The following is a 17,453-nucleotide window of genomic DNA, read 5'->3' as shown; positions in this document are numbered from 1 at the left end:
GGAACCTGAGCAATGGTTAGTTATATACATGGAGCTCATTGAGCTTACCTGAGAGGCTCTTCATCCACAGGGAAATGTGTCTTTTTCCTAATCCCATTAGCAAGTGTCAGACAGCGAGGGAGCCATGCAGAGGTGTTGGATGTGTCTGGGAGAGGGGAGTGAGAGTGAAATTGGGTCACGGGAGGAGCTGACGGAGCAGCTCATCAAAGGCTGACGGAGCAGAGACGAGATGAGTGGAGTAACGCCGCCGCTCTGCTGATGAATCCATGAAATCACGGCTGTCCTCCAGTGTTTCCCTGTGACTTAAACGTCACATCAGACCTCATTAGAACTCAGGTGTGTGATGGTGACATTTCTTGATGATGAAGTACAGGATGTTCCTCAGACTGGATCCCGTCCAGCAGAGCACCACACGCAGGAGTTGCATGCTGATTTGCATGATGTTAACCTTGGGTCAAACTGAATTTGCAAAGTACTTGGGTTTACCACATTGTGACACTGTGTTTGATAGAATTTAAATATTTAGTTACATTAACATTACTTTGCTATAATTATTTGCAGTTTTTGATGTATATCCTCCAGCTATGCACATCATATTCTGCATTCAGTAGTTACACAGGCAGATGGAAACTTAAAGGGCTTTACTATATCTTGTTTCATACTTGATGAATAATATGACTATTACTAATAAATGCAGAAGAGTAAATCTCTCCTCCTCTAAGCTGAGATTTTATTTGTACTGTCTGAGGAGTTCCAGTCTCTAGCTGCAGGATACTGTGGGCATTAGTGCACTTCAACGTTAGCAGGAGGAGTACAGCGTTGTCTGTTTTGCTGCATCATTGCTGCAGTGTTCCTCTCCCGTTTTTCATTCTTTATCATAGTTTTACACACACAATGCTACCTTATATTTATGATTTGCTTGTCGTATAGAGAGGGGGTTGCTCCTTCTCTATTGTGTTTAGTTCAAAACTTTAAAGCTCAGATATATATTCTTCCTTTTGAATATAATTGTAGTGGCTTGGCTCCACAAGCTGTGGTATTTACAGTAGCTTTAATTAGCCCTCAGAATAATAGCAATTTCACAGCTTGGTGACAACACTGGGATGATAGCTTTCAATTTTGGTGATGGAAGCCGTGGACAGGTAGAGACAGGGAGCGCTGTTGGGAGGCTGCCACAGTAGTCATTTTCTCAGGGTTGCTGCTGAGGCCAGCTCATTTCTAGAGGCTTGACAGGCATTACTCATGCTTGGCTCTCAGGCTGGGACCCCTGCCTGCTGCCGGATCAGATGGGGGTTTGATTGGGAGCCACAGATCACCTTTTCTATTAACCCAGGTTTTGATTATTTTCACTGACTTGTGGCACAGGTGATACAGAAGCTAGCAACACTGCAGCCCACAAAGAGTAGGGTAGCTTTATGCTGTTCTGGCCCCATTCCCACCAGCACCTGCTGCAGAGCCAAAGCCAGCCTATCATGCTAATTTGGCCAGCGTTATAACTCTAAGGACGGCGTGTCCTTGCTTCTTCTCCTTTAGAGAGAGTAAACAAGCCAGCTGGAACAGTGTGCCAGCATGCGTGCCCACTACTGAGGAATTGCAGTTGCACTTTTCGCCTCTCTCCTTCATCCCCCCCCCCCCCCCCCCCCCCCCCCCCCCTTTTTAATTATCTTAATTATGGAATCTGCTGCCAGTGGCTGAAATGAATTGCTCAGCTCTCCATCCTGCCAGCAGCCATTAAGGGCGACCCAGTTCCCTCCGGCCGCGATGGCGTAATGCTTAGACAGGGAGAAAACGGAAGAGATTCCAACGCTGTCATCAAAATATGCCATATTAATGCACTCGAGCGATGCGAGATCAATCTGTTCGGCAAACACAGGTGCAGTAAAAATGAGCTCTGGAAAGCATCAGGAGGCTGGCAGTGAGCGAGAGAGAGCTTCTGTGTTTATAACTACTTTAGAAATAAAAGTGTGATATTTCCGTTGCGTGTTAAGCAGCTTTAAAAGTGCCAAATAGCTGCTTGCTTGCTTTGGGATCTTTCCTCAACAAGTAGCCAGGAGCCCTGCTGTCTAAAGAGAGACCTTTAGCATTGGCTGCTTAAAATGCTGCACTGGACTGTGCTCCAGACTCAAAGCTTTTATAGAGTCAATGTACTCAGCTGCAGAAATAGGTGTACAGCTAACAGTGGCTGAATTGTAGACAACTTGTGGCAAGTACTTATGGGTAACAGCCTCACGGTGGCCTGACTGTACAAACAGCTTAATAAAGTCTGTCCTATGTCCTAACTGTAAAAACCCATAACCCCAAAATAACCACAGAGAGAGCTATTTTGGAAAGCTGCTGCTCTTTTTACACTTGGCACGTAGGCTAATGTAAATGTTGTAGTTCCAGTTTGGTCCCACTGCTTTGATTTCCTCTGCAGACTCATGAAAATGTATCTGCTCAGGTGTTTGCATTAAACCTGTCCACGTCTTAAATGATGACTTGAAGATAGCCGGGCAGCTCTGCCAGTAATCTCCTGCCAACAGCCTGTAACCAACTGCAGCACAGTCGTCCTTAATGTTATGTGACGGAGGCTCTTTGTGCGACAAGGTCGATCTGTATTTTACTTGCTGTACATCAGCCCCGTAGCGTAAATGAATAGGATAATATATTTATCAATCTGCTGCTGACGTGGCCAGAGGGGAAAGTGTTCTTGAACCAAGTGCTGCTTTCACAAGGACCAATGACTCAGCACTGTTTTAATGCCACTTCACAGCTTTATTTCTCAACTAGACAAGACATGTGTCAAGATCAGTGTTTTTAAGCTGTGGTTATAAATGTCAGCCTTCTCCAGAGACGAGCATGTTAAGAAAGCCTGTCAAAATGACCTTTGTAACACTTTTATGTGAAATGGTGTTACATCTCTATTATAATCATCACCAAGTGTACAAAGGGAAATGGTTTTAACAGCTGAACTAAACACACACTGTCAGATTTTAATATTACAACAATATTGTAGATTTGACTGGTGGTGCTTTCAGGAAATATTTACACAATGAGAGTTGTGATAAATAATCATCAGTAATATGGATATGATCATTAATTGGGTAAAGGCAAATATTACAACAGCTAGAACAATCTGATAAGTTCAGAAAATTACATCACGTAGTAGTCGTAGTAGTCTTGTTATAGCCTTGTTATATTTATCTTTTAGAAAAAATGTACATTTTATGCCCTCAATGTCAATTTTTTACCTGCGGTATCGAAAATGGTATCACATATCTATGTTTTTAAGGTATTGTATCAAAATTAGAAATCTCAGTAATGTGACATCACTTGTACCAGGTCAGTAACTTCATTATTTGTGGCCTAACGGGTTACTTAAATGGAAAGCACTGTTCATGACCAGCACATCTACTGTATGATATTTTCCCAGTGTGTGGGTCCTGGTCCTGGATGCTATCCGAGGCTAACGCAGCAGCTCTTTATTTGATTTAAGAAGTTTACACTTCAGCAACCCCAGCTCAACGTGTTATCCAAGACAGCCTTTTGTTTGCCAAAAACATTACTTAGTCCTCAACCTTAAAGCCTTTTCTCTGGTAACGTTGAAAGTCAAACATACTGTTTGAAAATACAAACAACTGCTTGTTTCCCTGTGGAAGCCAAACAGGGTTATAATACAATAACATAAGAGTCTGTACAATACTATAGTACATATACAGTATAGCACTAGAGCTAACTCCTGAAACCACATAGCTAGCTTTAGCTGATGACATCTGCCAGTGACAGATGACATTTCAGCTGATAAATCAGCTGGTGTAGGATGATCTGCTTTTGTATCCCTGTCTAAAATCAAGTGCTCATTGTTTCAGAATAACTAAGAATATAGAGTGGTAAATCTGCCACCATTATCACTGTAAACTGCACACTTGCTGTGGGAGAATAGAAAGCTTGACATGTGTATAAACAGAAAATAAGTAGGTAACTAATTACAGACATTTCTCATGTGAAATACCCCAAACTGTTCCTACTTTGGCAGAAGATGTTGTATTTATGTGGAACACTGATTAGAAGGTATCTTTTTAAATAGGTTTTCAGGGCCTTTACATCCAGTCGACTCTGTGCTGTGGATCTTATCTTGCAGATAGTTGCAATGCAACACAGAGACCCAGTGCTGTGTTCTGTGCTCAGTCCCTCTGGCAGCATCCCCACCCCACTCTCCTCCCACTGACTCCTGGGCTAGTTATTAATAGGATGTGGATGGGTCTGTCTGAGTGAGGAAATCAGGTTGCCTTCCTGTAAATATTGCATGATTTCCCTCGAGTCAGCCTGGAATGCCAGAGAGGAAGATGCAGCAGAGAATTATCTCAAGTTTTTTTCCAAGGTCCCGCTCCTGATGTCAGGCAGGGACTTAGATGCTCTGAAGTCAAGTTTGGACTTCAGATTAATCCGTATTACATGTTTGTTGAGTTTCAGCCCAGTTATTTTTAATCGCGGTGGAACCTGGCAGAGAAGCTCTTCCCTGTCTGTCAGTCAGTACAAGGTGTGCACCATACCTGAGCTGCTTCAAAGTTTCTTTAACTTTCCCATGACCGCATTGTTGTCATGTTTTCTGTTGTTACCCTGGAAGGCTGCCTGAACACATGATGTTTGTTTAGTGTGAGCTTCCTTGTGTCTTCAGTTGTTTTGCTGTTACTTTAATACAGATAACTCAGCCTGAAGGCAGAAGAGTAAACTTTGTGGTTACAAGGTGTCACTTTACCCACCAGTTTAACTTGTACAAAACAGTAGCACATACAGGAGGTGATGGCTGGTGCCTCTTCTGGTAGATGAACTTGATGTTTATGTGTTGAGTTTGCTTTTCTAGTTACTGTGGTTCTTTTACCTGCAGGAGTCTCATGACCCCTGCTGTACACTCACACACTGTTCATTGGCACTGTGTGTTTGAATGTATGCCAGTGACAGAATCTTAATGTGTGAAAATCCATAAATCTTTTTGCACTGATTCACTGGGATTAAATTCAAATAAGTCTCATCAGATATTGTCGTAATATTTCTGATAAAGTACAAAATAATATCAATATTGATATCGATTTAGGCCTGAAAAATCCTGTATCATTTGCGCTATACACCAAACAGTGGTAAGAAGAACTTCAAATTACGACTTGTATGTATGTGCACAAGGTGGTCTCACTCTCAGCTCTTTGCCTCCATCAGGTCCTGTGGTTTACGTGCTGGACCTGGCTGACCGGCTCATCTCTAAGGCCGGACCATTCGCTGCAGCTGGCATCATGGTGGGCTCCATCTACTGGACTGCTGTCACCTACGGAGCTGTCACTGTCATGCAGGTGCGACCACTGATCCCTCCTGAGAGGTTTTGGTTTTATAATAGGTCTGTTCAGTCGAGTTAAGGTTCTGACTTTGACTGTACCTTTGTGCTGGCACATTAAATCATAGTTTACCTAAAAGCAGTTGTGCAAGTTGTGTGTGTTTGTATGTGTTTCTGTTTCAATGTTATCCATGTTACAAAACTACAAATAATACGCATGCCACAAGAGCCTTTTTGTGCTCTTTCATTGCTCTTTTTTCATTCTTTCTTTCTCATTTAAAAGTAAGAGTCAGCCAGTTTGACTCCTATGCAGTACTTTTCCATTCTGACCGTCCCCTCTGCTCTCCAGGTGGTGGGCCATAAGGAGGGCCTGGACGTTATGGAGCGGGCCGACCCTCTGTTCCTGCTCATTGGCCTGCCCACCATCCCTGTCATGCTGATCCTCGGCAAGATGATCCGCTGGGAGGACTACGTCCTGCGTCTGTGGAGAAAGTACTCTAACAAACTGCAGATCCTCAACAGCATCTTCCCAGGTCAGGACACACACTGGTGTAGTTTTCAGAAATGTATTCATCCATCTTATGCTGCTGTAAAGAGCCTTGAACTTAATCAGATGTTGCTCTCGTTGTGAGTTGATACGGATACAAACTGTAATGTATTCAGCAGCATTGTGCGACTGTACCCAGAGCACAGACTCTACCGCTGGAGAAAATGGTCAGTTAATAAGATGGAAATTAAAAAGCACAAACAAATATGTTCGCCCAGCTTCAAAGAGCATTTTATCATAATATGAATCCATTTCAGAACCAGAGGTAGTCTCAAAATGGTTCCAGACAATGAGTCAGAATGATCACAACCTCTGATGATTCAAAACAAGTTTCAAACACAGGACGTGAGGTGTTAGTAACTCAGCAACACAAGTGTTTGTGAGGAATAGTTGTCTTATTCTTTTTAAAACATCACACACAGTAACTTTGTGGACGTTACCAGCTGTTCATCTATCACAGGACCCCTCGCTGTCACTGGTTTACGCTCATTTCATTAGAGTTGTAAACACACAACACCAAGCTGTTGAACTAACGACTCTCTGCCTATTAGATCAAATTTACTCTCAGTTACAAATACATTCACGTATGTTTCAACTGGCTCCCTGCTGCTTCTCTGTGCGTCTCTGCAGGGATTGGCTGCCCAGTTCCTCGTATCCCAGCAGAGGCCAGCCCCCTGGCAGACCACGTGTCGGCCACACGGATTCTCTGTGGCGCTCTGGTGTTCCCCACCATCGCCACCATTGTGGGGAAACTCATGTTCAGCAGCGTCAACTCCAACCTGCAGAGGACCATCCTGGTGGGTACAAGCAGAAACTCTTCGTGCATCCAATACAGGAAATAAATAAGTCACAGTATAATGATCTAGTGTAATGGAGCCGTGTGTGCTGCTGTTTATGTGAAGATGATTGATCTCCTAATTTGAGGGGAACACAGCAGTGATGCAGGAATAACAAATGACTCCAGTTCAGCCAGTGTTACCTGTGCAATATACCAGTCTTTTGTACATAAGAGACAGCCAGCCTCCTCACTCACCTACTGCTGAGGACAGACAGGTAACCAGAGTGGCTCATGTGATACCACTGAACACTGTCCTCATTTGCTGAGCTCTGTGAGTGACAGACAGACAGAGAGATAGACAGGCTGCTGCTGACTGAAGGCTCTGTGTTTCACTCTGTTTCACCCTTACAATAACGAGGAAGACGCCCTGGTTAGAGCCGGTTATCCAAACATATTCAAACAAACTGAAAACACATTCTTGAGGGACATTTATTACTTTGTTCAAAAGGAAAACTGGTATAACAAGGGTTAAACTTGACAACAAACATTAAAGGCTGACTCAGACTTTTTACATTTCCAGTTCCATTACATTAACAGTATTTAATGTTTTGGTTACTTCGGCGTCCTAGTTTCTCTCTTTACCTTTTCACCTCCTTAGTCATTTCTGCTCTTTATGTATATTCAGGATTATTATTTTCCATCAGTATTGATAATAGGAAAACAAAACAATAGATAAATAAATATTAAAGCCGTAAAAATGGTTCAGTTTAGATGAATTAATTATAAATATTTGCGATTCTAATTAAACAATAACCTAACTGCTTCTAAAGTGCAAATATCGGAGTAAGAAACATTCATAACAATACAGATTGTTCTTAAACAAATATATTATTCAGCAGACAAACCAAACAAAGTTGGCCAGGTATGGTGACTTTATGGAGTCTCCCCTTGTTGCCTGGCAACCTCACTGTGACTTCAAGACTTCAGCAGCCCGGTGCACCAGCTATACGATTGTTCTCTCTTAAGTTCGGGTGCAAAGCCCGCACTAACAATTCATGGGAACTAGCCAGTCTGATCGTAAAGCTGTGTCGATGTTAGGTTGCGACTAAAAATAAATTAAACAGCTAAATAATAAATTAATCACCAAACAAAAAGGTACGTGAACTAGGACAAAGCATCATGACTAGGTGAAAAACAAGTGGTGAAACTGTCAACTACAACATAGGGTCATATAACTGTAATATATTAATGAGCAGATGAAATTGTAACATTATAATAAACACATAATGATAGTCTACACTGGTAAACTGTAAAAAAAAAATGAGTAGCTGTTAATTAGGAATTAACCCTGTATATTTGCTTGCCAATGTGTCACAAAGATATGTTATTGCCCATGTACTTATATGTATGCACTTTATTTTGTATGTTTATAGACACTCCCATTTAATTTTAAGAATTTCTATTTATAGTATAAAAGGCATGAGATCACCTGTGGGTATAATCAATCATGGAGAACTTGTTGCTCTGCATAACAGCTGGTATAATTTGCTTCTCCTCATCTTCCAAGTTATTCAACCTTTTAAAACGTGCCATGACAACTGCTGTTTTAAGGAGGACATTACACCTACTAAGCTCTAGGTGTAAGATTTTAGATGTAGCTATGCCTGTGTCAGAACTATTAAACCCTTAAAATGTTTGTAGCATGTAAACTTAAACCAGAGTTAGAAAGTATGCTAAACTAGGCTATGTTTAAACTTCATAGCTGGTGCAGCAATAATTCAGCACAAGATTCTCTGTAAAAACAAACTGTGGTTTTGCACTTTGGTATTTTTACAAATGAAACAAACAAGATGACATCACTACCTACAGCTAATAAGATACTTATTTAAACAAACAACACATATAAGAGGGGGTAATTAGTGATCTTAGGAGTTGCTTTTGCAGTATGTGGATTATGTTGCCTTTGGTCAGAGCCAGGCTAGCTGTTTTCAGACTTTATGCTAAGCTAAGTTAGCCAGCTGCTGGCCGTAGCTTCAGATACAGACATGAGAGTGGTATCAATCTCCTCATCTAACTCTTGGCAAGAAAACAAATGTGTATTTCCTGTAGGGTTGAGAACGATTAACCGATACGACCGGATATCCGGTTTGACAAGCGAGAGATACGGCTACGTTGGTAGCAGCCTCCTCAATCGATACGAATCAGCCATGAATCCTTAGATGAATCGATTGTAGAGTCATGGATCGGGTATCGCGAGACTAGCAATCGGTTGACTGGCTTTAACAGTTTGCATCTCGAAAACAACACGAGAGCCAGCTACTCCGTAACAGGCATTACTGACAACGATAATGGATGTAAACATCAGCGCCAGCTTGACCGGTGGAGCTGAGGAACAGAAGCTAATGTTGGTTGGATAAACCAGGGAGCTGCCAAGCCGCAGCAGAAACAAAAGGCGAATCCTGCCGGTTGTGGGTTGAACGCAGGGTCACAGACACAGACAGAAATACGTATTCCTGTCAAATACGACAGCACATGATAATGGCTTACCGGCGACCGACAAGCCCGGCTCCAGGTCCAAGAAGTCTTCGTCTGTGTCTTGACTGCCCAGAAATACCAGCCAAGCCCTGGCAGCACTCGGGTATGTGACGTGTCAGAGGAGAAATGAGTAGTTCACATTTCCACAAACCTCACCGCACTTTAGGGACTGTTCTTTACTTGTCAGGGGAAGAGGGTGGCTGGTTGATTTTTATTTTATTTATTTATTTTATTTTGATCCCCCTTATGTTAATCACTTATTGATGCTGTTTTTGAAGTATGAATAAGTCAATAAGTAATTTATTCCATTGAAATATTATTGATGTATTATAGAAAAGTGATTTATCTTTTTATAAATGACAAACACAGAGTGTAGCAAACACAGAGAAATAGTCTGACATGCTGTCAGTGATAAGCTGCTAGTCATCACAGTCCATGATATCAGTCAGATTCTGCCCCTACATTGCATGTTATTATTTTATTCTGCTTTATGTTTGTATTGTACAGCATTATAATAAACTTTATTCCAGACTCAAGTCCATATAAGATACATACAAAAACACAGACAATACCATAAAAACAACACAAGTAGGTTTAAAACACTTAAATTTTACTTAAAGTTCACTTCACTTAAAGTTTAAAACTTCTTCTCATTTTTATATTGATTCCATCCAACAAAATGATGTTCATTCAGTAAGTCTTTTTTTGGTCCATGTCTAAAAATAAATACATTTGACATGGGATTTTGTTGTTGTTTGTCTTTTTATTTTATTTTTGCCAGTGCCATACAGCAACAATGCTTGGGGATGTGGTCTTTTACAAATTTGAAAATACTGTAAGAATGTCATTTTTATAGAATTGGCTTCTTTATTTTATAATATATGATTAATGTCTACATCAACAAATGTTAACCATAGAATCGTATCAAATCGTATCAAATCATATCGAATCGTAGCGTTCCTACACTGTATCGAATCGTATTGAATCGTTCTGTATTAAAAATATATCGTTTTTGAATCGTATCGTAACCCATGTATCTAGATACGTATCAAATTGTCTATCACAGAGAGATTCCCAACCCTAATTTCCTGAGATGTGGAACTGTTTCTTCAAAACAGTTCAAAGTGTTGGTTAAAGGGAGCGTCCACATGCAGCCTGTCTGCTGCTTTATTCAGTTTGCCACAGGTGAGCTTCCTGTTCATGGCAGCTGCCACACATCAGGGAAGCAGGTTGAAGATTTAAAGAGATTTTCCACACCTTCACACTTTCCACATTTACACTGAGGCTGCTCCTGAATGAAGACAGAGCTGACTCTCCCTTTAAGCCCTCTTTCAACACACTGTGTTTTTTTCCCCCCTACAGGGAGGCATCGCCTTTGTGGCCATCAAGGGGGCGTTTAAGGTGTACTTCAAACAGCAGCAGTACCTGAGGCAAGCCCACCGCAAGATCCTCAACTTCCCCGAACAGGAGGAAGCCTGAGGAGGCCCCTCAGTCCGGATGGATGACAGCCGGACACACCGCACACTTCTGCCAGAGGGGGTGAGGACATACGAACTGTCAGACTGAGAGCAGGAAGTGCTGGTGAAACAGACTTAGGATCAGTGTCACCCTTACCACCTACTCCTCCTTAGACCTCACCCCTTCTGGAGTGATTCATCGCACCGTCGCTGACATTCATGCAAGGATCCTCCACCGCCGCCACCACCACACATTGTTTTTAAACCTCTGACGCTTCAGTAAGGTGAAGACGGATGAGACTTGTGGATACAGACTGGAGCATGTTCTCAGTCAGGGTGCAGTTACACACATTAACACACAGATCAAGGACTGTGCGACTGTAGGGTGGATGTGCTTTATCAATCACGTAACTAATACTTATTGTAAACTTACTGTATTTTAAAGATTAAAAAATGCGGGGCATGTGTAATTAGAAAGTTTTATAATATAATAATAAATGACTGTTTTATAATGTTTATTTTGCAGATTTGAACCCCCTTTGCCAATGTTAGGGGTTTATTTTGTGTGAGAAATTTTGGTCACTGTGCAGATGTATTAATGATAAAACAATAAAATGTGTTGTGAATCAATATGCAGTACGTTAACTACAACCAGGAAACATTAAGAGAAAAATGTCACTCTAAGGAGGACCTAACACACTGACCATATATAGAAACTTTTAGACCCTGAGTTATTTGGGGAGTGTTTAATTTTTTCATTAACATGCCTTGGCAGTGTTTACGCTGATTGTTTGTCGCTTTAGCTCCATTTCACAAAATGCTCGTATGTGATGTGTTTCAAAGCCTCATCACCCGGCACAGCACCCCAGGTTTGGTCGATCCTGTTGCCATGACATTGGATGGATATTATGGATGCTCATGGTTCTCTCTGAGCTTGTCACAGTGACGGGATGTCGGACTGGAAAGCATCTGAAAGCTTCAGGCGACTCGTGACGTTTGACGCAGCACTTTTTACTTGGAGAAATGAAACTTTGCTGACTGACAATACAGTGTGGACTTTTATTTAAGCTGCCACTTTTTTTTTTTCCTCCCCCCAACATGTGATGATCAGTCTGTTGTGTGTGTCTGTTGCCCGAGTGTGAACTGTAGCTCAGGTCAGACTGCGGTTCGGGGGTAATTACCATGCAGACATAAATGAAACTTGGACACTGGTAATTGAAAATGAGTCACTGGGGTGGTTGACATTTTGGCAGGACTCTTGGGAAAATTAAAGGGCCACTACAACCAAAAGACAAGTCATATTTTCTCACTTACTACGAGCAGTATCCAACAATGCAGATGGTTTTGGATCTATTTGCCCAGGGTTTTTTCATCCCTGCTTACACCTCAGTTGCTTTTACATATATAAAAATGTTTATTTGTAATTTGGAACATTTGGCAGAAAATAAATGTTTCGCAGCAAGATCTTTGGTACCTCCACCCAGAAATGGGGACCATTTTTCAAAAGACCCATTTCTGTTATTAAATGCTGCTCCTACAAAATAAGAGTGCATTGGGGTTGCAATGGAAATCTGAAAGCCTGGGCAAATTAAGTTCTGTTCTGCTAGTGAGCATAACACTACGTTATAGTAAATTATTTTGAAACACTGGGAGCATGATGTGATCAACAGTTTCATTTTATATGGCACTAAGTTGAGAACTAAGCCCTAAGTTGCTATTTCCTGCTCCTCACAAGAGCCAGGAAACATCAGTATGACGGTGAAACGGCGTGACGTACAGCCGACTACTTGGAATATTTAACCTGCACATATAAACTGTGCCTGCTTTACACGTGTCCTCCCTACAACCCGCACACCACAGCTTCCCCACCCGGTACATTCACTGTCAAGTCTCCACTCTGCCAAAAGAGATGTTTGAAGTCTGTGTTGTACGGATGTTGACTTTAGAGTTCTATGGTATCAGTTCTGTGAATAAATGTATTTTTCCAATGTTGAAGTGCACGTGTTGAGCTTTACATTAACAGAACACACACACGGTTCCATTCAGTAGTTTATTAATTAGAAACACACAGGAGACGATAAAAAGAACAAAATGTCACCAGCCAATCCGTCTCTCGAGTTGCCCAAGACATTCGGAAATTAAAAATATGCTTCTGATTTTCTAAATGTAAACCAGTCACTAGGTACTTAACAGTGCATGGCCCACACAAGCCTGATATGTAATGTTGCTAGTTTCTTTTAAACACGGCTTTGTCACCGTCCCCAGGTCCCCTGTCAAGCTACGGGCTGATAATAGAGAATAACTTAATATGCTGCTGCTGCTGGTTGTCTTTGGGTTTCAACCACAAGAGGGAAAAGCAGTTGATGATCACTAAAAAAACTGAAATGGTTTTGATGAGGCTGAGACGTAGCAAAATGCTGGAAAACATTGAAGAAGCTTTTGATACAGCACAATCATATCTCCAAAATCATTCTTTAAACCTGTGCAGCATCAAATGAGGGAACAATGAACTAGGCCTGAGAGCAGCTAAGGTGGGAAGGGGGAAATGAAATCATAACTGATTTTTGGCTGTTTGGACAGAGTGGCAGCTCCACCAGCAGAGGTTTGACACAGCAAAGCTGGTTAGCACCTGAGAGAGAGCACTGTCCACACACCAGCAGCTGCTCAGAACGGACACGGTCCTCTCTGCGCTTTGAGCTGGAGCTTGGGTGGATCCGGCTGCTGCAGCTACTCAGCAGTGCAGAGCCGCATCTCACTCTGCCTCACACTGTTCCCTGTCCGCATCATTAAGGTTATTGCTTAGTGAGAGAAGTGCATATATTCAGTCAAAAAAAATTCCAGACTGGAGCTTTTCTTCAACCCCCCTTTAGACATCAACATGGAAAGTTTCTGTTTAGAGAAAAAGGCTAGCTGCTTTTTTTTTTTTACTCTGCTGTATGAGCCAAAGCACAGTCCAGCAAATTTAGGGGGGTTAGATCCTCCAGGATTCTGCCCCGGATCAGACCAGGAGCAGCCAGATACAGAGTAACTGATGGCCCCCCTGGAAAGGCACAAGCTGCAGAAAGTCTCACATGCAGACACGGAGTGAAAGAAGAACGACAATCTCCCTGGAGCTTACAAAATGAAAACAAAAATACTGTTGCTGTTATTTCCTTTCAGTTTTTTTACAAAAATAACTTGGAGAAGACCAATAAGGATTTGATCACATTTAGTGATGTGAACAAAGTACTAATGACAGATTGATAAAAGTGTTTTTATTTTGAATCGATCACTAGTAAAATTGAATGTTAAAAAAACAGCATATAGGTACCCCTGAGGTGTCTGAATTACATACTACTGTAAAATGCAATAAAAAAAATACTAAAAATAAAAACAACTGTTGTGGGCATGGCTCTCTGTGATTAGCAATTTCAAACAGCTCCTCAAAGGGTCCCAACATTTTACCACTTTACAAGCAACATTTCAAAACCTGTGAGGATTAAAACCAGAACTCTAGAGCAGATATTCTTAAGAAATGCATCGATTTGAATAAAATAATCCATTTGAGCGAGTCGTGGTGCTTCAGAGAGTTACATGGAAAACAAACCAGTCCGACAAATAAATGAGAAGACCTTCATGGAGCTCTTTAACTTCTACAGCTCCCAGTGCATCACAATAAACCAGCTATCCATTCTCAAAGCAGCATGTCTGAATAATTCAAATAAAACGCCTCCTGCTGTGAAGCTTCTGTTCTGCAGTATACTCGAACTGATTGAAAGGGATCTGGCCCTTGTCTTTTTTTTTGTTTAAGGTTGCTTCTATTTCCTCTACAACAGCCTACACAGTACTGTGATGCGTGAGTGTTGCGTCTCCTTTTAGAGACTTAGAACATGAGGTGAGTCTGGTGCGACCTCTATCCTTATCACAGCTATGTCGACAACCACGGCTAACTTTTTGTGATTCAAAATAACACGCATTTGTTTCCAAGCATCTCTTCTAGTGGCTCCAGCCTGCCACACGTGCACACACGCGCGCATTCACATGCACCCACGCAAACACACTCACGCAGGCTCAGTCGGATGAAAGCCGTCCTGGCAGGAGGAGGGGAGGAGGAGGAGGAGGGGTTAAGGTGGGAAACAGAGCGGGGTCGTTTGCCGTTGCCCTCCCTGGCGCCTCCGTGCTGCTGCGTGTCGACCTGCTGGCCTCGCTTACAGTTTGGCAGCCATGAAGTTGATGTGAGGCTTGACCAGGGGGAAGAGAGGCAGGCTCCTCTTGAACTCCGTCATGTCCTGAACCAGTGTGGGCTGCAAACAAACAAACAAACAAAAAAACAAAACAAAACACAGTGGGCTGGTCAGACTGGCGTTCGCACTCATGTCAGTTTTGCTTTGTTCAGTCATTTAAGGACAAAGTCCTGCTTAAACTGCATTTAGTGCTGATACCAGAAAGTGCTACATGCACACTGTTTCCATGGTAACTACTTAAGGAAACTAAGGAATACTCTGACTACATTGTAGGTGCTTCAGCAAAATTGTCTTCCTCATGCCTTTGTTATGTTTTCATGCATCAGGAATCACTTCTTCTAAAAAGGTGTGCTTTGTGGATTAATACACATTTGGTGCTCTGGTGTGAGTGTTAAAAGATAAATTTTCTCCCTCTTTTTTTTTTTGGTAAACCTCTTCCTCAATTCCACTGGGCCGCCAGGATTCTCCGCCATTGTAACTGTCTTCCAGAGGCTGTAGCAGACAGAGTGCAAAGCCATGAAACTAGAAAACCTAAGGATCCACTGGTACCAACCATGCCTGGCATAGCGTGTCTAAAGGAGGGTTAAATAAGGCTCCAAAGTAACATTAAATTTTGGCGAGGGGAAAAACTAGCATGGCCATTTTCACGGGTGCCTGTTGAACTCTCAACATAAGATATCTGAATGAAAATAGGTTCTATGGATACCCACAAGTCTTCCCTGTACAGACACACCCACTCTATGCTAGACCCATGCCGTTTTTCTCATGCAGTACAAATGTAGTGTTTTCAACCTTTGAATTTGAATATTTCTGCACACTGGGCTCCCTTAACAGTCTTGGTATTGCATAAATTGGGTCTGACTGGAAAGCTGAGACTCATGTGAATTCAATGAGCCCAACTGTATTCATGTGTGATGATGTTGGCCCCCATAGCCATTTCATTGTAGCAAGACCATTTTTTGCTGTATAAAATGACCTATTGTGACCTCTGGGATAATCCCAGCCTCATGAAACTTAACTACCACAAACTAGAGAATTGAGAGGGTGTGTGGCTTTCATAGGTTTACTAGCAATAAAGGGGTTTCTCAGCAGTCTCCAGAGCAGCAGCGCTCGTCATCCAATTACTGAAGTATGCAATTCTCCCAGAAATCTCAAAATTTGAAAAGTTTTTAATTCTAAATCACAGCATGGATTTTTCTGTGGGGTACCTCTAGGACTTAGTGTCTCAGTGTGGTATTTTGTAGAGATCTGACCATTTTTAAAAATTCTCTAGTGGTAGAAAATGCTTAAATATAACACCCAAAAATTGCTGCAAGAACATTGGAGACATAATTAAGCATGTGAATGGCCATCATATACGTCCATCATAATGTTCTAAACCCCTATAAACTCTGACCTATGAAGTTTGAATAGGCACCTAACCAAAACAAAATGTTTTTTACAGATTTATAACTAGAAAAACTTCACACAGTGCTGAGCTGCATTTCAAATTAATCCTCAATTTCCCTGGGAAGGATGGAGCAGAAGAGGTTAATACTGGGTGCGGCTTTCTCTGGACAGGATTCTAAGATATTAATGTTTCATGAGTTTTGGGAATCAACTTTATTTTTCTAATTTCCTTTTGGACTCAAGTTAAAAATGTCATACACCAAAAATCTGGATAAGGTGAGTATGTCTCAGTAAATAGAGAGCAATAATGTAGAAGCATGAATTAAGAGCACGATGATTACCTGTGGCAGGGAGGGAGCAGGGGCCAGGTTGACATCATTCTGAGCGGGGAACTCTCCCACTATTGGACCTGGTTAACACACACAGTGATGCACAGGTTAACCTGACACTGAATGAACCCACTGAGCGTCTAAATGAAGCTCCATGACACCAACATGTGAATCCAGATACTCACAGGAGTCCATCTCTCTGGACAGGACGTGCACGGACACCTTGTGTCTCTTTGGAGCTTCTACTGTCAGCCGTTCCTGCGGGGACACAGACAGACAGGTGGGGTGATGCACGGAGAGCGGCAGGGAATGTTGTTGTTAAGCGATTCTTTTTTTCATGACAAACAGCATCATTACTGTGACCAAAATTTAGAATTCATCCAATAGTTAAATGCCCACATCTTGTTAAAAAAAAAACGGAGAGCAGCTGGAATGACTCATCACTAAAACTTTTGCCACCACAAAAGAAGAAACTCTGTGTGGCCTGGATGACCGTGTGATTTTCACAGTGAGTCTGGGATCAGTTATGACAGCCCTGTGGAGACACAGTCAGGCCTCGTCACTGTCTCTGGATGGAGGATTATATTAGACTGAAGATTTGGCTCGTCTGCAGCCAGACAGCGTCAACCCCGGCCACCCGAAATGAAAAAAAGAAAGAAAAAGAAAATGCTTCTGCGATTGCCGCTGATATGACATTAGAAATGCATTAGGTTTATTCTGCATGGGGGCCTGTAATAGTTTCTGCTGGGCTGAGATAATGCCAATTCTTTCAGCGGCTATGTGTCTTTGGCCCCTTTATCCCCCTTGAAACAGGCTGGCTGGCTGTCATTATGGCAGCTGATATGCTGTGAGCGTTCTGTGTCAGTGTCACCTCCGCGGCTATGAATAGA

At 42.0% G+C, this 17,453-nt stretch overlaps 2 protein-coding genes across 4 annotated transcripts in view; one reads left to right on the top strand and one right to left on the bottom strand.

Annotated features, from left to right (window-relative positions):
* Positions 1-12,617, top strand: part of marchf5 (membrane-associated ring finger (C3HC4) 5) — a 31,871-nt gene extending 19,254 nt beyond the window's left edge. Inside the window, exons 3-6 of one of the 2 annotated variants that reach the window (XM_033612985.2) lie at positions 5,194-5,324; positions 5,655-5,838; positions 6,483-6,649; positions 10,528-12,617. In XM_033612985.2, coding sequence (XP_033468876.2) covers positions 5,194-5,324; positions 5,655-5,838; positions 6,483-6,649; positions 10,528-10,644 — 599 coding nt within the window. In that variant the 3' untranslated portion in view covers positions 10,645-12,617. The remainder of the gene's footprint in view (positions 1-5,193; positions 5,325-5,654; positions 5,839-6,482; positions 6,650-10,527) is intronic. The other variant, XM_033612986.2, reaches the window with a different exon arrangement.
* Positions 12,618-12,658: 41 nt separating this feature from the next.
* The window catches only part of ide (insulin-degrading enzyme), a 31,539-nt gene continuing 26,744 nt past the window's right edge, over positions 12,659-17,453 (bottom strand). For both annotated transcript variants that reach the window (XM_033612982.2, XM_033612983.2), the window contains exons 23-25: positions 16,749-16,821; positions 16,576-16,643; positions 12,659-14,905 (exon numbers count right to left, since the gene is read on the bottom strand). In XM_033612982.2, coding sequence (XP_033468873.2) covers positions 14,810-14,905; positions 16,576-16,643; positions 16,749-16,821 — 237 coding nt within the window. In that variant the 3' untranslated portion in view covers positions 12,659-14,809. The remainder of the gene's footprint in view (positions 14,906-16,575; positions 16,644-16,748; positions 16,822-17,453) is intronic.

Source organism: Epinephelus lanceolatus, chromosome 17 (assembly GCF_041903045.1).
Source record: "Epinephelus lanceolatus isolate andai-2023 chromosome 17, ASM4190304v1, whole genome shotgun sequence".
NCBI classification, from domain to species: domain Eukaryota; kingdom Metazoa; phylum Chordata; class Actinopteri; order Perciformes; family Serranidae; genus Epinephelus; species Epinephelus lanceolatus.
The sequence above is the reverse complement of the archived record's forward strand: the minus strand, read 5'-3'. Positions and strand labels throughout refer to the sequence as shown.